General features: G+C 38.2%; 1 protein-coding gene across 1 annotated transcript in view; it reads left to right on the plus strand.

Moving 5' to 3' along the window:
- The window catches only part of TRHR (thyrotropin releasing hormone receptor), a 45,277-nt gene extending 27,140 nt beyond the window's left edge, over positions 1–18,137 (plus strand). Inside the window, exon 3 of the mRNA XM_058698847.1 lies at positions 17,360–18,137. Within this exon, the coding sequence (XP_058554830.1) occupies positions 17,360–17,767 (408 nt within the window). The 3' untranslated portion in view covers positions 17,768–18,137. The remainder of the gene's footprint in view (positions 1–17,359) is intronic.
- Positions 18,138–22,534: the final 4,397 nt, after the last annotated feature.

Here is a 22,534-nt window from a genome sequence, read left to right on the forward strand (position 1 = left end):
TATTTTGTTCCTCATTTACAGCATTTTTAATTCATCATGACTATGTTTTAGTTCCTTGATCTCTACAGCAATAGATTCTCTGCTGTCTTCTATGCTTTTATCAAGTCCAGTGATTAATCTCATGACTATTATTCCAAATCCTTGTTCAGTTATATTGCTTATATCTGTTTTGAGCAATTCTTTAGCTGTCATTTCTTCCTGGAATTTCTTTCGAGGAGAATTCTTCTGTTTTGTCATTTTGGCTAGTTTTCTGTCCCTTATGTGTTTTAAAACTTGTTATGTATCCTGCACCTGTGAGCACTGCTATATTAAAGAGGGGTCATACACTGTCCAGGGCCTGGCCCTTCAGGAGGTGTTTTTTGGAGAGTGTTATTTGCTGTCTGTTGTTGTGAGTTTGGTTACTTTATCTCCCTACTCGTAGTGATGTTTTGAACCCTCCACCAAGTGTGCTTTGATTTGTTTGTTGAAGTACCCCTGTAAAGGAAAACAAACAAACAACAAACAAAACAAAAACACTCAAACACACACACACACAAACAAAAAAAACCCAAAAACGAAAACCCAGAAACACCAGCTACAAGTAAACAATAGGGTGGAGAGGTGCTGATGGAAGAGGCCTTACCCCACACAAAGAGAGAAATGACAGGGGTGGGGAAAAAGAAAGAATAAAGTTGACCAGAGAAACTATATGGCTTAATCCAGAGACAGAGAACAGAGAATAAAGAAGGAGGTGTGGAACATGTATCAAGGGAATGCATTAGATATGTCTGCTTAAACAAACCAACAACCAGAGTAACCAGACTAGAGAAGGGAAAAGATAAGAAGGAGAAAAGGAAGGAAGAATATATCTACATAATAAAAATTGTCCAAGAGTGAAATCAGGCAATGCAATAGCATTGGTCTGGAGGATGGGCCATTGGGATCCTCAGCGTCAGTCCCGCTCTAGTAGATACACAGTTACCAGGCACCGAGGGGTGTGGTTTCGTATGGGTGGGTCCTGCCTCCACTGTGGGCCCCAAGGTCTGATCCCTGAGGCCCCACCTTGGTTGTTGTGGGGAGAAAAATGGCGACCCCCTCTAGTATTTCCTCCACGGACCGGGTGTCCAAATCACTCTGTTTGTGCCATCCTCACTGTGCTGTGGGTGCAAACCAGGCAGTTTGTCCTGCTCCAGGGACTCCTGTGCCCTGGTGTTCAGCTGGGATTCAAACTCTTGCTCCACGTGCCCCAGTACTGGGGAAGCACCGCTCTGCGCGGCCCAATGTGTGGTCCCCGGCTGACAGACACAGGCAGGCTTTGTTCTGTCCCACAGCATTCCAGGGAGGGGATCACTTTCTCCTACTGTGGGTTGCACCCCTGACATAGCCACCCAGGCTGGGACTGGCTCCCTTCCTCGCCAGGGGCACGATCCGGGCAGCCGGCCTCAGTCCTGAGAAAGCCCCTCAGTTAGAGATTGGATCTTCCTCAGGCCCAGCCGGAGGTTTCTCTCTTGTCCAGATACAGTTCTATGCTTCCCCAGACTCTCTTTCTCTTTCCTTTGTCTCTCCGCAGAAGGGGATCCATTTATTTTATCTCTCCCAGTTCACAATCACACACCTATGGCCTGTCAGGTTGTCCCCGTGGGTCCCTGGAAGTGACTGTCTCTTTTCCTCCCAGATTCTTGGAGTTCAAAATCCTTTAGCTTCAACACTGCTTTGTTTGTGAGAGGAGGGAACTTTGGATCCCCCTACTTCTCCACCATATTGGCCCTTACTCCTCTTGATTTTCGTTTTTAACTCCAAGCACTTTTTTTATGCCAAATCTTGATTCAAAGGCTAGAGATAAAAATATGCAGTGCACATGATTGCTGCCAGCAAGATCTTATGTGTCAGAAAAGAAATCAGACCTAAAATAACAATGACATTTGTGATTAGGGCTGGAAGTACCAAACAACCATGTAGATGGAACTGCATGGAAGAAGCAAAAGTTAGAATAGCATTAGTTAATTGTTTATTCATTCATTCATTCATTCATTCATTCATTATTTCTTGATTATTCATGGTACCTACTAAATGCCAGACCTTCATGTTGCTCCATGTATATAGGTGGGGCAGGGATCCTGAAGGAGCTATCATTCTAAGAATGAAAAAGAGACAATAAACAAATAAACAAATGAAGCTATAGCATCCTCTCAGAATGGGATGGTTAGTACACAGGAACTAAACAGAGAGATATGTGAGAAAGCAACCCAAGGAAAGGTTAGTACCTGCCACTCCCTAGAAAGTTAATATTCTTTTCTCTGGATCTCTTTCTCTTCATCTATAAAATGAAAATAATACCTACTTGATAAATACTACAAAGATTAAATAATTCAATAAAGTCCCTGGTGTTATGTTTAAGATCTGTTGCATGCAATAAGGAATTGTTGTTGTTGTTGTTGTTGTTGTTGTTGTTGTTGTTGTTGTCAGAGTCTTCTCTGCTGTTTGGTTAAATCCTCCACTTTTCCCAGAGATGGTTAAAATTATCTGTTGTTTATTGAAGACCATACTCTTTGCAGGTGCTTTACCTAAATTACTTCATGTATTCTTTACACTTAGTCCTATTTCACAGGTGAGTATACTGAGGCTTCCAGGCATGAGATATGTTGCCCAATACAGCTAGAGAGAGGCAGTACTAGAATTAGAATCCAGCCTGTTCCTTCAACTACTATACTAACACAACCTGGACAAGACCATTGAAAAGAAACTCTAATGATTTAATAATCTGTGATAAAAGCGTGGGCATCATAGCTTAGGCCCAGCATGCTGTGGTTTGCATCATATGCCTTGTAGACTCATGTAGGTTTTTAATCAAACCAGTAAAAGCAGATAAATGCAAAGTAGCTCCACTCAATCTGTTAGGCTAACAAGGAGGGATAAAGTTAGCACCCCTTACCAAGGATGCACATTTCAAGACAGGATAAGGGATGTAACAGCACCTCATATTAGAAAGGTCTAGTATATGTTTCAATGTGATTTCACATCCTCCTTGCAATTAATCCTCATATATTATTAACTAGACATCAAGGCTCAGCAAGTTTTGAGTGGCAACGATTGGTAAAGCTGACATTTCAAACCACATCATCTGATTCTGAGTCCCATGTTTAGCCTATCGGAGAGCTAAAAATCAAGGAAAAGTGCTGAATTTATGATTTGCTGAAGAAAAGAAATGTATTTTCCCTGTTTGGCTGTTTCTGTGAGTTCTTTTGGGACAGCTGGAACATTAGCTCCATAACTCCTGACAGGCCCAAGCATGCTACAGGCCGTCTCCCCCAGGAGAGACACAGGTAGAGAAGAAGGTGGCTGCCTTCCAGGTGCTTTCAACCCTATGATGAGGTACTATGTCCAAGATCTTTAGGAGCAAGACAACTAAATATACACTAAAACTTTGGCAGCCCTGAGAGCTTTACTTCTATTTAGAGATTACCTCTCTCCCCCTCCATCATTCACATTTTACATTTTAAAATATTCTCATTGATTTCCTATCCCCTGCTGGGTGAGCTGAGGGACTGTGTGTGTGTGTGTGTCTATGGTGTCAACCCTCACCAGGCTGCATGGCCAGGGAAGCACAGGGGAGAGATGAGATTGGGAAATAGCTCTCTCGGAAAGGACCGATACCTTCATAGAAGTGTTAGAGCCTGCTGCTGGACTCTCAGCTCAGAGCCAACCAAGATGCCTCATTCAGAATCTCCAAGGTCTGGTTCCAAAGAGAAAAATGACCAGAAGAACTAAACACATTCTAGAGAGCAAAGGTAAGAAAACCCAAGCGAGGCAGTAGGGCAAGCTTTTCCACATGCTTAGCCATTCGTCAATAATTTACCTGAAGCTCAAGAACATTTAGAAGCTAAATAGCACACTCAACCCACAGCAGATGAACTGTAGCATTGTTCCAGTATGGCTCATACTGAAAGAATTTAGAGTGACATTTTATTTTCTAAATTGAGATGTTATTATAATTTGAATCCCAATTCTGCTGGCTGAGTTTTCCCCTTCCCAGCATGTTTCCAAACATCGGCATCCTATGAACAAGAAAACATACAAGCAACAGGAGGGGAGCCAGCCTTTTATCACTCCCAATTATCAGACTGTAACCAACCTTGAAATCTCCACACCACAGTAGTTGCTGGTGTTGTGGGAAGTTTTATAGCAAATCCTCAAGGCTAGCTACAAACGCTACCTAGCCCTGGGCTGTTTTCCACTGTTAGCAGAAGAGCCCCTAAATCGGAAACATTCAAAAAACATGCTCCCTCAGAACTTAGTGGCACAGAAGGAATGGAATCGCTGTTAGGGGCTGAGGCATAAACCCTTGGGTGGAACTAGGAATTCATTTTTCATTCTCCCTGCTCCACTCTCTTACAGCCTTCACCACTTCCCAACTTTCAACCCAAGTTTTGTTTTTTGGTTTTGCAAACTTTAAAAAAATTTTCCCCAAATTCAAGGTCTTATAGTAAAGAGAATAGGGAGACTTGCAGTGAAATACACATGCCCTTAAAGTGTGGCTTTCATTCATCAGCATACAACTTTCTAAGCATCAGTCTTGTCCAGTAAAGTGCAGACAAAGTCGGGCTTTTAGGAAGAAAATGCCAAGCGCACTGCCTGGCACACAGTAGGCATTGCATATATTTGGATGCTCTTAATCCCCTTTCGCCCGCTAATTCCTATTGCTAGATTAGAATACCCTCCACTTTCAGGGCGCCTGGGTGGCAGTGACTTCAGCTCAGGTCATGATCTCACGGCTTGTGAGTTCAAGCACCACGTTGGACTCTGTGCTGACAGCTCAGAGCCTGGAGCCTGCTTTAGATTCTCTGTCTCCCTCCCTCTCTCTGCCCCTTCCCTGTTCATGCTCTGTCTCTCTCTCTATCTCTAAAATAAACATTAAAAAAAATTTTTTTGTAAAGAATGCCTTGCACTTTCATCCCATTTTCCTATCTCCATACTGAAACATGTTAAGAAATACTGCACAGTGCTCCTCTAACAGAGACTCTCAGAATTTCTCAAAAAATGAGGCTTACAGCTACTCAGTGTCTCTCTTACCCTGAGAGGTTTTGGTATAATTTAGCCCTGAACTCGAGTTCCACTAACTAGAACATCTCAGTGCTCCATCGCTTTTTTCCACTCTTCACATGTCTGTACCTCTCTCTAACTTTGCTCATGAAAGAAAGTACAGGCTTTGAGGGTTCATCCCACATCAGACTTGGATGCAGAACTCTGTTTCCCATAAGAAGTGCCCTCACACTTGGTATTTGGTGATGCTTTGTAAATTTTCTGGAGCACTGTGGATGTCACAGAGGAACGGTCGCATGGTGTTCTACATGGAAGTATGTCCTTCTATAACTCCACCCCTCAGCCATGCTCAGGTATTTTACCAAGGGCAGTACCAGCTCATGACCACACTGGCCCATGAAGCACCCCCCCCCCCCCCGGTGTATAGAGCCCAATTTCCTGTCTCCACAAATGTCTTACTCAGAAAACAGCTCTGCTTGACAAGTCCATTTTCTCAGCACCTATACAGTTGTGGAGGAAAGTTTTCTTTCAATTTCACTGGATACACCACACTTGCAAATTTATACTCAAAAATCTTGTGCCACTATTTGTTTCCTTAATCACTACACCTTCCTCAAGCATCACTAAATACAACCAAGCTTTCTCTACTGTGAATCTCTGCTAATATTTTCCATGGACATTCTTAATCAGAATAGAGCCCAGAAAATACTTTGTACCTCTAGCTAGAGTGACTCTTCTTAATGGAATATTTAGATATTGTACTTCACAGGTGGAATAAAGAACCCATACGTTATCCTGCCTAGGTGGCTTCTTGCCAAGAAATCTGTTAGTAATCCACAAGGCAGGATTTGACATTCCATGGTCTCTCCACCATGAATCACCACTCAGACTTCATTCACTTTTATTGTACTTTAACTGACTTTGAGTTGATTCCAAGCCCTTTGGTGGCCCCATCATTTAATTTTTAAACCTCACCAATGATCTCACTCCTTAGTATGAAGCACCCCACATTGATTATAACTGTCTTTTAAAAACTGTATTGCCAGGCTCCAAGTCAAAACAAAGCAGATAGAACACTCTCGGTGAGGAAAATCCCAGAGCTCCCAATCAGTGTAGACGCTTACTTAAATTCAGATTTATATAATTGTCTCGTCGAATATATTCCTCAACTGGCTCAATTAATGTAACAAAATGCAAGGGGTCATTGATCACTTTGCTGAAGGCCATCTGAGAGCAAAATATTCCCAGTAACAGAACACTTTGTTAAAATGCAGCAGTGCAGGAGAACATGGACAGGATCCAAACACAGAACATATTGTTACTCTTCAAAGAATGGCATTAGAATATTAAAGCTAACGGTTTTGTATTCACTGACCAAGAAAATGTGTCCAGAAGGAGTACGCTTTTTGAAATTGGGAATATTCCAGCCAGAAGTACAGGAACTAAAGCACTTTGCTGATTTAAAGAGTCCTAAACCCATAAATGCCTTCTCAATTATATTTTAACAGATGTGATAAATAAATATTAAAGAAAAATAAGTATTTACTCAGTAATGATTCGACTGTACATTGAGCCCTCATTATGTGGCAGGCATATTTACTAAGGACTTCTCCCAACCTTTTATGTATTAGAGATCCAATAAAAGTTTGTTGATGATTTACTTTGGTCATGAAGCCAAAACCAGAACTTTGGTGTTATAGAATGTGGGATCCAAAACAAATAAAGAGCGTATGATTCACAAATTAAAGTTACCTGTGATGACACTCGTGAAGATCATTAATTATAAAAGTGGTAAATATCTTCAAATACAAGTTACTGATATGGTTGTCATCTCTTTTTACATGGCTTTGTTTTAAGAAAGCTTTTAGTTTAAGTCTAGTTTAAAGTTTTAGTTTTAAGAAAGCTTTTCTAGTATTTAAGATTGCCCTGATACCTTTTGGGATGAGCACTGGGTGTTGTATGGAAACCAATTTGACAATAAATTTCATATATTGAAAAAAAAAAAGATTGCCCTGAAATCTTTATATTCTGCCACTTAATTTCGGCCAAATGTTTGAATGGACCCTGGTACCTGTTATTAAATAATTTTTGGCTCAGAATTCCTTTCAAAGCTTCAGTCTTTAAATTGACAGTATTCCTTAAAAATAAATACAATAATAATGATAATAATACATACATACATACATACATTGACAGTACTCCTTAAAGAGGATTTACTTATTTGGCTTTCTTCTTAAAGTGATGTCCCAATACTTCTCTATAACTCAATTTCTTCAACAGTATTTCACTTATAATAAACTTTAAGGAAAAAAATTTTTTTAATGTTTATTGATTTTTGAGAGAGAGAAAGCACGAGCAGGGGAGGGACAGAGAGAAACGGCAACATAGGATCCAAAGAAGGCTCTGCACTGACAGCAGTGAGCCTGATGTGGGGCCTGACCTCACAAACCACAAGATCATGACCTGAGCCAGAGTCGGACGCTCAACCAACTGAGCCACCCAGGTACCCCACTTATAATAAACTTTAAAAGGGAAAATAATAGGGGCGCCTGGGTGACTCAGTCAGTTGAGCGTCTGACTTCGGCTTAGGTCATGATCTCACAGTTCGTGAGTTCAAGCCCCACATCCACCTCTGTGCTGACAGCTTGGAGCCTGGGGCCTGCTTTGCATTCTCCCTCTCTCTCTGCTTCTCCCCTGCTCATACTCTGTCTCTCAAAAATAAATAAATATTAAAAAAAAATTTTTTTAAGGGAAAATAATATAAGGTTAGGAGACCACGGTTTTGGGTCTAGAGATGCACCTTGTTCTTAATTAGCTATAGAAAGTTAAAATGAATTTTAGTAAGTTCTTCAGCACTTCAGGAAACTTCAGAGAATCCTCCCTGTGAATGCAGCAATTAAGACGATGACTGACAATCACTGTTGTTAGGAATTGAATTTATTCCTATAGTTTATCAGCACTTTGACGGATACATATGCTCCAGGGACTATTTCCCTTTGCCTGGCCTTACAGCCCCCAAATAACCCCCAGTTATGTGAAAATGAGCACAAATATGTCTGCATATTATGCTACCGTAATATATAAGTTATACCTTCTTAGAATGTTGGAACTGGAGAGACTTTTGAGATAAATATAGATTCCATATTTACCGGCTCTGGAAAATGAGGTTCAGACATAGGTCATACGATGTGCCCAATCTCCTCAGAGTCAGAGATGGATTGTGAAACCAAGCCGCTGCACCCCAACCCTAACTCTTTCCTCTGTACCCACTCCACTTTGCCACTCACTAACATACAGGACTATGCCACCACAATTCTCTCCCAAGGAAGAATGTCTAGATAATAGCAAGACCCATGACCATGCACAGAATTTTTCTGAATCAAACATAAAATCAAAAGTCAGAATTTTTTCTGAATCAGTACAAGAATTCCAACAAAATCTTCCAGAGAACTGAGGTATCAATTAACTCCCTGTGACTTCCTGGGCAGACTAATAAACTAATCTCTGATAATGAATCAAAATGTCCCCAAATCCCATGTAACCAGATCTTCACAAATGACATGCTAATTACACTGTGACCCCTGAAATAGAAGTTTTCAGCTCACTTTATTTTTTATTCCATTTAATTACTTTTTCATTTTAAATTTTATTGTTTGGTTTTTTTCCCTAGGAAGTAGATTGGTGTGAAAGATCCCTATCTGCCTTGTTATGACAACTGTCTTCTCCCTAATCAATACTTTCTAAATGTAGCACTCCAATTTTGGGCAAAAATCACACGTAATCCTAGGGCTACCAATGATTCCTGCCAATAATATTATGCTTTCCAAATATTTCATCAACATTATTTACAACAATAGAAGTCTTCAACTCACTATACATGTTGATTTTTGGAATTATCTAGAAAGAAAACTAGCTGTAGCATCAAAAGACCTTAGTCCAATAACTAGCTTGCTGTTTATACGTATATACGAGTGGTATGACCTTATTTCTGCACTTTTCTGAGCTCAATTTCCATCCCTCTTCAATGAAATGGGAAGAGTAACACCTGTCCTACAGATTTCATAGGGAAAAAATACAAAATAACTTGATGACAATGAAAGTACTTCATTAATTCCAAGGAAGTAAATAATTTGCTGCTATTAGAACCCTATTCAGTATTTAGGGTATTGACTTAAAAGTGACATTTTTCTCCTGCATTATCTTGATCTTTTAGATTGAGTGTGGCTAAGGAGAAAATGGGAAGATATTAAACAAGTGTTTTCATGTATATGTCTGAGAAGAGGCCAACCTCACCACTTGTGCATCCTGTACTATTCCCTATTCATGAACACAGTTCTTCCAATTGTCTTCTTTTTCTCTCTCCTGGATCACAAAATTTCCCCTCTCTATGGGATTGCTCCTTCAGTAAACAAAGATATAATATCTTCTATTTTTGAAAAAAATCGATTGACTCTGCATCCCACTCTGGCAATTCTTCTATATTACCAGTCCCTTTTCCAGCAAAACTCTCAAAAAATATTTTTATAGTCACTGTCCACTTCTTCCACCATCTCTTGAACCCACTCCAAACAGGCTAACCTGATAAGTGAAAATTTTATAAGTATAAATAAATAATAAACTTCTCCAAAAATATCCATTTTCTCTCACTCATGTTTTTCTGTCTTGCTGTTGTTCTCCAATTTTCAAGAGCAGCCTAAGACTAATCCCAACTGTTTTAGGTTTGTCTTTCTTTATTCTGTATCTTTGTTGAGTCCTGATATGTCTATAAAGTCAATTAGTATTTTTCACCAGGTATTTATCTCTCAGAATTGTTCTAATGATTAAATGTTTAATATTCTTGAATGCTTTATAACTTAAAATGCAATATACAACCCAGCAGCTCCATTCCAAAGTATATACCCAAGAAAAATAAAAACCTATATCCACATTAAGAACTTGTACACAAATGTTCATAGCAATATTATTCATTACAGGTAAAAAGTGCAAACCAGCCACATAACCAGATAAATAAAATGTATCATATACATAGGGTGGAATATTATTCAGCAATAAAAATAAATAAAGTACTAACACATGTCCCAACTGTGGATGAACCTTAAAACATTATGCTAAGTGGAAGAAGCCATTCATACCACAAAAGACTAATTCTATTCATATGAGATGTTCAGAATAGGCAAATCTATGGGGACATAAATATATTAGTGGCTGCCTAGGGCAACCTAGGGCTGGGGAAGGTGGGAATGACTTGTAATGGATGCGGGGTTTCTTTTCAGAATGATGAAGATGTTCTAAAATTAGGTTGTGGTAATGGTTGCACAACTCTGTGAGTATACTAAAAACTTGAACTATACGCTTTAAGTGTGGGTGAATTTAATTATATGTAATCTATGTCTCAATAAAACAAAATATGAGGTTAACATTAGTCATAAGTCAAGCTGATAACATGCACCCTTGATGTATTGTGTTGAGAATGACAGTTCACCTCTATGGCCCTCCTCCCCCAAATCCATACCTTCATTCTAAGTGTGAGAAAAATATCAGCCAAACTCAAATTGAGGGATATTCTATATAATACCTAACTGGTATTTCTCAAAAGTAAGGAAAGTTCGAGAAACTGTCACTGCTCAAAGGCACCTAACGAGATGTGATGATTAATAAATACATGATATCCTGGACAAGATCCTGGAACAGAAAAAGTGAACCAGGAAAAACCAATAAAATTTTAATAAAGTATGAAGTTAACTAATTCCATAGAAAAATTATCAATATTGGTTTGTTAATTGTGACAGATGCACCACACTTTTAGGTGTGTTAATGATAGGTATTAATAACAGGGGACTTTGGTGTAAAGTATATGGAAACTCTGCATTATCTTTGCAACTTTCCCATACATAAATCTAACACTTTTTAAAAAACAATATACAAACATTAGTTAATAGTTTTAGAATTTATAGTAAACATCATAGTACATGGGATAGTAGTTAGTAATACAAGGATCCTTAGCAGGCTGAAATAAAGAACCTAAAAGGCCTGGTTTTTCACATGCAGCACATATATGCAGAGTTGAACTAGTATTTCCTGAAGGAACCATAATTTCAACTTTAACAGTCAGAAGATAGAAATTTGTGCGGTTCACATTAGAAAGAAAGAAAGAAAGAAAGAAAGAAAGAAAGAAAGAAAGAAAGAAAGAAAAGAAAGAAAATCTCTACTAGAGTCTTTATCTAGAGGCTTTATAATGATTACAAAGGATGTGTTGAAAAGGACTGAATCCAAACTCTTTTACGAACACTGTATGCCACTTTCCACATAATTACGGTGAAAAGTAAAGTGTAAATAGTGGGGCTTGATTTGTTTTTTTAAATTTTGTTAATGTTTATTTTTCAGGTGGGAGTGGGGAGTGAGGGAGAGAGAGAGCCAGAGAGAGGCAGAGGGAAAGGAAGACACAGAATCTGAAGCAGGCTCCAGGTTCTGAGCTGTCAGCACAGAGCTGTGAGATCATGACCTGAGCAAAAGTCAGATGCTCAACTGACTGAGCCACCCAGGCACCCCTAGAAGGGCTTGATTTTAAAATATTCAAGCTGATCCTCATGAGAAAGATAACCCTTCACCATGGTGGCCAAAGACAGAGGCCCTTGCTTAGCTCCTCCTGTTCCCACCCTGCTCTTCCCCTCAACCATCTCTGTATGCAATCCCTCTCTCTCCAAACACTGTTTTAATCAATTGACTTTTCCAGCTTCCTTTTCATGCCCTCAGTATATTGTGCAAAAATGGCTGCCTACCTCCTCATTGACTAATGGGGCTTCATGGAGCTGACATTTTCAGAACTTACCACTGTGTCTCCTTTGGCAGCTCCATCTCTCCTTCTGGCCTAGCCATGGAAGGCCAGGCACCCCACAGTGTGACATCACCTCATCAGAGAAAACTGATAGCTTTTGTAATGTAATAAAAATAATGGCTTTTTGTAAATCTTCCTAGAGGAAGAGAGAGAGAGAGCTCCATTTAGTCACGTGATCTGCAATTGGGACTTGCATACTAAATCACTTCAGGCCCCCATGATATGCCCCGCTATCTCATGCCTCCAGGTTACCATACACATCCAGTGTCTTCAGGAACACTCTTCCTGCCTCTCTTTACCTCCAGATTTTGGCTTAGATGTCACTGAGACCAGAAAACCGTCACAAACCACCACTCAACCTCAATTCCAGATCAAGTACTCTCATAGAACCAAAACTTTTCTCTGTCTTAGGATTCATCACGATGTATTTTATCTGCCCATCAGATTATAAGGTACATGAAGCCGTTGGCAAGGTTTCTCTGGACCACTGTCAAATCCTCAAGAGCCAGGACATTGACTGGCACCCAGTAGGGATACAAATGAATCTCCTAAATGAATGGATAAATTCCTTCCCAATCAAAAGTATGTTGTGAAATCATTTTCCCTGAAGATTGTGTCATACTGTTTCTCAAGGACCTTCACATTCTGGTACAGAGACTTGTAAAGAAGCAATCTTTCACCTTATCACATATCCCATATATTGCCCTAGCAAAAATGTCAATGCTTAAAAACAATGGCCCAAAGATATTTTCAAATTTGCGTATTTGTCACTTTATTTGGGATAAGGAATAGCAACAAAACTAAAACTTCAACAACCACAGTGAAATTAATTGGGTATGAAAGACAAACACCAGGACATTTTTTCCTAGGTGTTTGCTTCTATACTGAATAAGAGCTGTTAAAATCCAAGCTATGGTTACACTAAAAACTTATGAATATTTTAGAAAGTGATTAAATGCAATAAAAAATTCTGGGAATTAACTAAAAATAATTACAAGTGGAGTTAAATGTATTCTCTATTATCCCACTGGAGATGTATTTTCCACTTCATCAGTTTTAGAAACATATTTCACTCCACACTTCCTTACATTTTTAAAAATATATTTATTTCAACAAAAACTGAAATGTATTTAGAACTCATTGTATTAATTAACCAATCTCCACTTAAAACAGATTTTTTAATATTACAAAGTCAAATGTTTGCAAAAATCCCCTAACAATATGTTAGAGAATTACAATCCAGAAAAGGATCATGGCTATATTTTGAAATAATTCTTTCCATGCCTGAATTTATTCAGCATTTACTGGGGGCTATCTTATGTCACACACTGTACTAAATCCCTGAGGACAAAGAAATTAATAAACTTACCCATGCCCTGAAGAAGATTACCATATATTGGAGAAGTGGACAGATATAGCTCATTGCAATAAAAAGTTTTGGTAGTGATGTCAAAGTTTTCCTGGGGAACTGTGGAAGCATATGACAGAAATATTAACCTTGAAACAAGTTGCTTTTCTTAAAAACAATGCTCCCTCAGTGACATTAAGTGAAAACACGTAGGTAGTTATTAAATGTGGGTTCAATGTTTCACCTGACAATTGTAGAGAAAAACACAAAGGCAGATGAAATTCAACCTTTAAGTTGGAAATTTAACAGCAATAAGTATGTTGGGTTTATACTTAGAAGAAGTTAAAGGTTTAAGTGACCAGAATGGGGATAACCCAGTAGAAATCTCATAGTTGGAAATGCAAAAGACTTTCAGAGAGAGAGAGAGAGAGAGAGAGAGAGAGTACAAAGTATAAAGGAAGGAGCGTGGGTTTTGGCTTAAGTAGACTTAGGTTGAGTCACAACTTTGTCACTCACTACTCATGTAGTATCCTTAGACAAATCACACAGATTCTTTAAACCCCAGTTTCACAATATGCAAAATGGAGCTAACACTAGCTTACACATGGAGTTATTTTAAGCATTAAATAAGATAATGTTTACGTACCTTTATGATGAGCCATCATAAAGAACTTAAATGTGATGGTATCAATCTCATCATTCAGGAAGCACAGATTCAAATATCCAATGCTAAGTCCTTGGCAAGGAGTGGGAAGATGTTAATGAGTGTGAAGCCGTGACCTGATGTCAGAGAACCTGGAGTACTAGAGAGAAGACAAAGGCAGGGATGATGATGATAAAGATGATAATTATTGTAGCTCCCTCTGAAGCGCAGAATACTTATCACTGGATTAAGTGATTTCCTAGGACCAATTAAAGTATTTACTTATAATCTTAAAAATCTTCTTAGAAAAACATTAGGCTTCAGTTAACCTCTTGACTGAGTAAATCCTTCTTATCTCTGAAAGAAGTCAGAATCTCTGGAATATTTTACTTGGTATTATATGAACCAATGTGAAAATTACACCATCTCATGGAACAACTTCTCTACCCACAGCGAGCAAAATATGAAGTGTTAACTCTGTGCACTGAGTCTGAAGAGAAGCTCAGGGTACAATGAGTGAAGCAGAAGAGGGGACATGGGACCATTCTTGGAGGGCAGGGAGAGCTTCAAGAAAGTGATAAGATTGCCCTAGAAGGGAGGAAACAGGAACCTGAGAGGAGGTGGATAGCTCATAGGTATCACTGCAAGGAAGTAGTAGGAGTTGTTCAAAAAGAGATTGTAATGGTTTAAGAAAGAAAGAGAAAGAAAGAAAGAAAGAAAGAAAGAAAGAAAGAAAGAAAGAAAGAAAGAAAGAGAAAGAAAGAAAGAAAGAAAGAAAGAGAAAGAAAGAAAGAAAGAAAGAAAGAAAGAAAGAAAGAAAGAAAGAAAAAGAAAGAAAGAAAGACAAAGGCTATTTGTAGCAATAGATGTTATTTGGAGAGTCAAGGAAAGAGACAGTTGCTATAGATCTGGAAAGAATAACAGCAAGAAAGTATCTACTTCCACGATGTAGGATGCAAGGGGAATTCCTAGCTGAGGCAAAAGAGATATGGCTAAGAGTGAAACAGAGCCCCAGTGTCAGAAGGTTAAAAGTGCTAGGGATAGGGGCGCCTGGGTGGCTCAGTCGGTTGGGGGGCCGACTTCGGCTCAGATCATGATCTTACAGTCTGTGAGTTCTAGCCTCACATTGGGCTCCGTGCTGACAGCTTGGAGCCTGGAGTCTGCTTTGAATTCTGTGTCTCCCTCTCTGCCCCTTCCCCATTCACACACTCTCTCTCTCTTTCAAAAATGAATAAATGTTAAAAAAAAATTTTTTTTAAGTGCTAGGGATAAAAGGAGGTATTCCAACTCAGGAGACCCTGATGGATTCTATTACCAGGTATAGATTCTATTACAAGGTAGGGAGATGAATTTATAGTAGATACTGATGACAGAGTAGATGTCTAGATGCGGAATCTTTATTTCTACACTAAAGAACTTTAAAAAGCCCTCTCTGAAAACAGGATTCCCCTCGATGCCAGAACAAGATAGAGGCTGCTGGTATTAACTTCAGTAAAACAGCTGGGAAGTCTGGAGGGATGAGGAGGGAAGAATCAGTTCCTTCCATTTGGGGTAGTTTTCAAGCTCAGAACATCTAGAAGGTCTGGGCCAAGGAAGCTGAAAATTCTCAAACTCTGTGAGAGACTAAAAATAACTGAAAATTATGTATGTATGTATGTATGTATTTATTTATTTAAAGACTTTTTTTATTTTTCAGTAATCTCTACACCCAGCATGGGGCTCAAATCTACAACCTCAAAATCATCAGTCACATGCTTCACCAACTGAGCCAGCCAGGCACCCCTGAAAACTTATTTTTAAATGTGTAAAGTGTTGCTTTAGAAGAAGAGCAATGAATTACCTTCCCCACCCAAAAGATAACTACAGCTACAATTTTAATATGCCCTTCACAGAATTGAAATATTGTGTCCTCTTTATACTGTCACTAATCAAAGGATAGCATTTTCATAGTGGTTTAGAGTTCCAAAGCCCTTAACATGTTCATTATTTTTAAATTTTATTTTCTTAATATCTCTATGACATAAGTGAAACACTATGATCAGGCATATTTTCAGATAGAGAAATTGAAGTACAGATGAATGATTTCATTAAGGTCTTAAAACCACATAATATAGACAAAGCCAAATGACCTAACTCTGGGTCCAGGTCAAGCCCCAGCTGCTCACCAAGCATGAAGGTGAGAGAAGAATCTTCTAAACGATGCTCTTTGGTAATCTTGTCCCTGGGCAATCTTGGATATCAAGTCCATCCTACCTATTGTCCTAGCTCCTGTGCATTGCTGTTCTTAGGAGTAGGGTCAGCTCCACGTAAAATTTCAAAGTTTATTTTCTTCATCTTGCATCTCCCTTTACGCTGAAGGAAAGTTGTGTAGTTGAGAAGGGCAAAACTTTGGATCTGGGCTGACTTAGATTCCGATCCCAACTCTAAGACTCTGCCATTTCTGCCAAAGTACTCACCAGCACCTTCACGTTAGTTTTCTAACTTGAAAAATGGAAGATGCCATACATATTTGGAAGGTTTTCAGCTCTTTTTTTAAATGTGGGTTTTTTGTTTGTTTTTGAGAGAGAGAAAGCATGTGCGTGAGCAAGCATGGGAGAGAGAATCTTAAGCAGACTCCATACCCAGTGGGGAGCCCAACACAGGACTCAATCCCATGATTGTGAGTTCATGACCTGAGCCACAATCAAGAGGCAGAGGCTTAACTGACTGCACCACCCAGGCACCCTGTGTTTTCAGCTTTTTAAATGTAGTGACATATGCAAAGCAGTTAGTCTAGTGTCTGGCACATAGTAGACATTCAATAACCATTGGCTTTCTAAAAAGACATTTTCTCCTTTTCAAACTATTACGTTCCTCCTTGGATTTAAGGGAGCAATACTGGCTCCATTTTGCAGACAAGCTATAAGGTTAAAATCATTTCTCAGGGCCATATATAAGGTAAGTAAAGATGGGATTAGACCCTAGGTTTCCCAACACTTGTCACAGACATTTATGGTGGCCTGTGTCACATTCTCTCAGCTGGACTCTGATTGCAGCCATTGTTATAGTGGATGGTTCCTATTTGCAGAGAGCATCCTGTTTCTGGTGTTCACTGTCCCCTGTCTAGCTTCTCTGCCTCAAGTTTCTTTCTAAAGCCCCCAGGAGTTTCCAAGCAGGAGAATTCTGAATGTATGGATGAGTTAAAGCCCCTAAGGGCACTCCTCAACAAAAGGGAGATGGCAGCCGGTGGACAGATGCCAGGGCCTCTCTTTCCCTGGACAGATAATCCTGAAATGCACAGTGGGAGCCATCACCCCATCTTAGCTTTCCTCTTCCATCACATTCTTTTTTTACCCTTAATCCTGCTTCCTGAGATGATCTCACAAATAAACCACCTGCATTTAAGTCCTTGTCTCAGACTACATCTTGGGAACTAATTGCAGGGGGCTGGGGGGGAGGGAGTTGTTTTTATTTTCATTTGTTTGTTCTGTTTTCATTTTGTGTTTGCAGTGCATTTCTCTTTATTTCTCCATAGGTCACCAAGATGCTGGCAGTGGTTGTAATTCTGTTTGCCCTTTTATGGATGCCCTACAGGACTCTTGTCGTTGTCAACTCGTTTCTCTCCAGCCCTTTCCAAGAAAATTGGTTCTTGCTCTTTTGCAGAATTTGCATTTATCTCAACAGTGCCATCAACCCAGTGATTTATAATCTCATGTCCCAGAAATTCCGTGCAGCCTTCAGAAAGCTCTGCAACTGCAAACAGAAGCCAGTGGAGAAACCCGCTAACTACAGTGTGGCCCTAAATTACAGTGTCATCAAGGAGTCAGATCATTTCAGCACAGAGCTTGATGATATCACTGTCACTGACACTTATTTGTCTGCCACAAAAGTGTCTTTTGATGATACCTGCTTGGCTTCTGAAATAACCTTTAATCAAAGCTGATTCATGAATAAGAAGAAAATGGACCACAAAGTAAATGAGAATCTGTGCCGTTATCAGCCCAAGAGGAAACAGCCAATACTTGTACGTGAAGACAGAGCAGATAAAGTCTTTGCCAACGTTCTAATAAATCCTGGCCCAAGATACTTTAACACATGAGAATGATTCATATTTTCCTTCTAGTATCACAAAAATGTTTCACAAAAAATGAAGCAGATTTGTGAAAGAGCCAAATGGTAGAAACTGAAAGTGAAGCTCTTTCCATTTAATTTGAGAAACTCACTATATTTCCTGGGGCTGTGAAGTTTAGGTAAAATCTAGACATCGATTTAACATTATTCATAATAAATGTAACTTCTCAAACTCCCCCAAATTACTTGTCCATTTGGTAATTTGCAACATGTAAGTGTTTAAATGTTTGCATTTAACATTTCATTTTAACAAAGTACAGTCCTATTTCATGCATCTCTGAAACTACAGGGGAAAATAGAAAAAAAATTGTTTATTGAGTAAAAATGAGATTTCAGACAAATATGTTCACTATATGAAAATCAAAAACAAATGTCATAATGCTTATAAAATTCTGAGATGATTTTTTTTAATTCAAGTACAGCTGGCACACAGTGTTACATTAGTTTCAGGTGTAAAACATAGTGATTTGACAGCTGGATATGTTATGCTGTGCTCACCAGAAATGTAGCTACCATCTGTCCCCGTACAACACTATTACAGTAACATCGACTATCTTCCCTATGCTGCACCTTTCATCCCCTGGAAGATTCTTATGTCTTATAAAGTAGATGTCATCATTCAACTTTAATGGAAAATAAACCTCGATATAGCTGGAATTACAAGTTGGGAAGACATGTAGATTTCATTTTTAGATGAATCCGACTCTGAACCAACTCTTTGAACCTCCTAAATGATGGGTGAGACAGGAGAAATCTATTAAATAACTATGAAGATACAAACTAATGTGTGAGTAATATTGAAATGCAGAGACAGGACAAGAGAGAGTATTTAAAATAAGGTTTTACTCTTTCTCTAAAATTTTTAAGGAATAAAATCCTTTTTGAGCATTCTTTGTGTATAAACTACTGAGCCATGTCAAGCAAATCCTTCTAGTCAATCTAGCTTAAAAAGTTTGAAGCATGCTCAAGAGCTTTGTTGCTGTTATAAGTCAGCCAGAGTCTGACTATTACACTTCCAGATGAAGACTCCCCACAGAGCATTGTAGTCTATGGACTTTTAATTTGTCTGCAACCACCTTTCTTTCCCACCTGCTTGTCATTTGTAGATTTGGAAGTTTGTTGTTGTTGTTGTTGTTGTTGTTGTTGTTGTTGTTGTTTTTATGCTAGTGATATTTTGTTTACAGATTTTAAGTCAAAACAATGCAAAAGTCTGTCGGCTTTAGTTTCAATAGAGCTAAAACTTATTTCATCTCATTATTGATATCTTTTTCTAGGTATGACTTAGACCTGCTATTCTATTCCTGTGATTATGAGAGAGGTGTGAATGTGAATCTGTCCAAGACATAGTGTCAAGATCCTACTTTAATTCCTTCCAGATGACTCACCTACTGGTATTTGGTCGATCAGCATCTCCAAGTGTATCTCCTTGGTGATGGTTCAGTAATATTTCATTTTTAATGACACAGTCAAAAAGTCCTGGGTGCCCCATAGACTGGCATCTTCCTCGCTCCAGCCAATATTCCTATTTCATGGATTTTTTTTTTTTGAGACCTAATTGCTAATGACAATGACCCCTCCCCACCTTCTTTATAAAGAATACATCATTTCTCTGTTGGAAACTTCGGTTTTAAAATGCTGTTACATGGAGACTCTGCTATCTAGAGCATCAGAGCAGAATATGTTTTTGAGAAAACTGGCCTCATCTCCTCCAGGAAGACATTCTTATCCTGTCCCTGTATCAGTAAACAAATGCAAGCAAATGTCTATAGGAAATACACTAAAAGTCTATCTGTATGATACCAAGAAATCTATTTTAACTGACTTTTCATCCTGGACTAAATATTAAGCTTAGAATCATATGAATAGAAGCACCAGAGTGACCCAACCCCAAATCACACAGGCACATGTGCAGATGCATACAAACTCATACTCACGTGTGCATAAATTGCTTAACAGAAGGCATTGGAATATATTAGCTTTTTCATTAGGGAAAGGAGCTGATATCATTGAGCATCTACTGAGCATGTCTCAGGCTTGCTGGTAGGTACTTAAACCACATTATCTTCATCACAGTCTCACTATAGCTGTGATTTATTTCTCTGATGCTAAAACCAAGGATCAGGGATTGATACAGCTTCTCTAAATTGTGTAGATACTGAAAATGAAAAATGTGTTTCTTTTTGTTTCTCTTTTTTCAATCCAGCATGCTAATAGCAGCTTGTGAACTGATGGCCTAAATAACTAAACTATATATATATATATATATATATATATATATATATATATATATATAAAATTTTTTTTTTTTTTGCTAAGTGGTAATATTAGATGTTGAAAAAAAATTACAATTAGTTTTACATGTTGTACACAGAACACAATATACTCTGCCCACCATTGGAAATTTCATTGATGAGCTCAGTCTTTCCATTTCCACTTTTAATAACCTGTTAGTTTTAGACCATATGGGACATTCAAAAGAACATAGTTCATAGTGTTTCAACTCTAAAGCAAATGTCATTATGAAATTAAATGTTCCCATGCAATTTCCAATAGATAACTGGGTTTACACAGAAAAGATATGACTTTCTAAAGTATTCTTTATCACACCGTACTAAATCATAAAGTATTTCCATAAATCATAAAAACTTAAAGATACACCATCAAATGAAAAATAAAGAACTTGAAAAAAATTGCTCATGCAGGAGAGCAATATTATTAAAGGCCTCCCTTAATAAAATCCCTTGGGTTATTTTATTACTTCCAATTTCATTAATTGTTGAGTGTCTTTGGTTAGATCTTGCACCTGAGGTAATTAGGTAAAGGTCACAGATTACAAATAAAACAAGCAAACGTAAATTACCTCTTAAGATTTCTTCCATCTGTATTGGGAGTGTATTTCTAGAGCTTAACTCCAACACAGGTATTTTGAAGAGAAATGAGGGAAGTCCAAACCATCGTCACCTTTAAATGGGCTAAGTGAACAGAACAATACACCTTGAAAATATTTCAAAACAAGTGGCTGGTTTGAGCTACATAACTGGTAAAGCAAAAGGAAAACTATGGCCATAAGGTTTAGTGTGACTGAATCTTAAACTTGAATTCTATAATTCTCAGCTGAATGTGTTGGAATACTAAGGACAATATGTCTCAGTAAAACTGAATCCAAACACTTGTGGTCTGCTCTTAAAGATTGAAGGAGTTACATCACTATAAACTGTTAAATCTATAAATTTGATAGAAGAGAGAAAGGATTAACTTTTTGGAGGAAAAGCAGATTTTAAATAGTCTACCAATGATTCTGTGAATTCTATAAATACTGTAGTCAGCATTATTTTTGTCTCTCAACTACAACTCACAAAGGAGTTGGAATCTTCATGCATGGAATAAGGAAATTCAATGTGAAAGAGAGAGCATCCAGAAACAACTAGTCAGCCCTAGGTTCAAAGAAAATTTTTTTTCAAATGTTTGGAATCACTCATTTCTCTTGAAGGAAGCAGAGGATGAAAATCTCTTGCAATTTATTTTTTTCTTATCTTTAGTTGTCCACAGTAAATAGTCATCCAAACCAAGATTTGGCTGAGGGAATGTAAGTGTTTAGAATAATACTCATGAAAAAGTCTTACAGAGCTCTATAGTAACAAATACATTTTTCTCTCCTCCCTTCCTCCCCCCTCCTGCCTATCAAGTTTTTGTTTCTCCTAAAAGATGACTTTCCTCCGAACAGGCAATTTCATCGGACTTTATTTCATCGGACTATCATCCAAGACTAAACCTGGACATGAATTAACTGAAAGTGTAAATATTCTTTCAAATATATTTATATGTAAGAAAATATCTTGTTGTTCTGAACACTTTCATGAGATCATGTTTCAAGTATGGAAAAACTGATGCTTCTGACATTTCTAGTTATGTCCCCATTTTCACAGTGGGGCTCAGGTGTGGTGTTGAGCTGCTTGATGTGGCTTTTTCCTCACAGAACCAAGCCGAGGTTTGACATTTCAGAGCTGCAGTGAGAAGCCAATAGTGGCTTCATAAATGAAAGCTACTGCAGGAATTCGTTTAAGGGAACAAACGGCTCTTCCTATTCTTAAGGATCTCACAATCCAGTGAGGAAATACAAAACCAATGTGATATCTCAAGATATAACTGTTGGCAATATTTAGAATATGAATTGGAGATGTCAGAAATGTTTTTTTTAAGAAGCAGTTGTTAGGATACTTTATGTATTGTGATTCTGTTTTATGAATTATATTTAGAAGTATCAATTAGTTTAAATGTCAATTTCATTGATTACATAGGGGGGGAAAGGTCAGATAAGGCCCTAGTAATTTTTTGTTTATATGTTTGGTCTATAAGAATAATCTCAAATCACTCACCAGAAGATCTCATTTACAAAGTTGCACATTGGGGAATAGTTTTGTTTCTGAGATGGTTAGCTATCTGATGTAATATAAATCTTCATGGTTCTAATTCTAATATTCAAATAATCTCTTTTGAAAAGAGTAGCTGTAAATATTTGTCTACAGTGTTGTTAGGCCTATTTACATTCTTCTACACCAAATACATTCATGGAAAATCC

The sequence above is a fragment of the Neofelis nebulosa genome, chromosome 14 (assembly GCF_028018385.1).
Source record: "Neofelis nebulosa isolate mNeoNeb1 chromosome 14, mNeoNeb1.pri, whole genome shotgun sequence".
NCBI classification, from domain to species: Eukaryota; Metazoa; Chordata; class Mammalia; order Carnivora; family Felidae; genus Neofelis; species Neofelis nebulosa.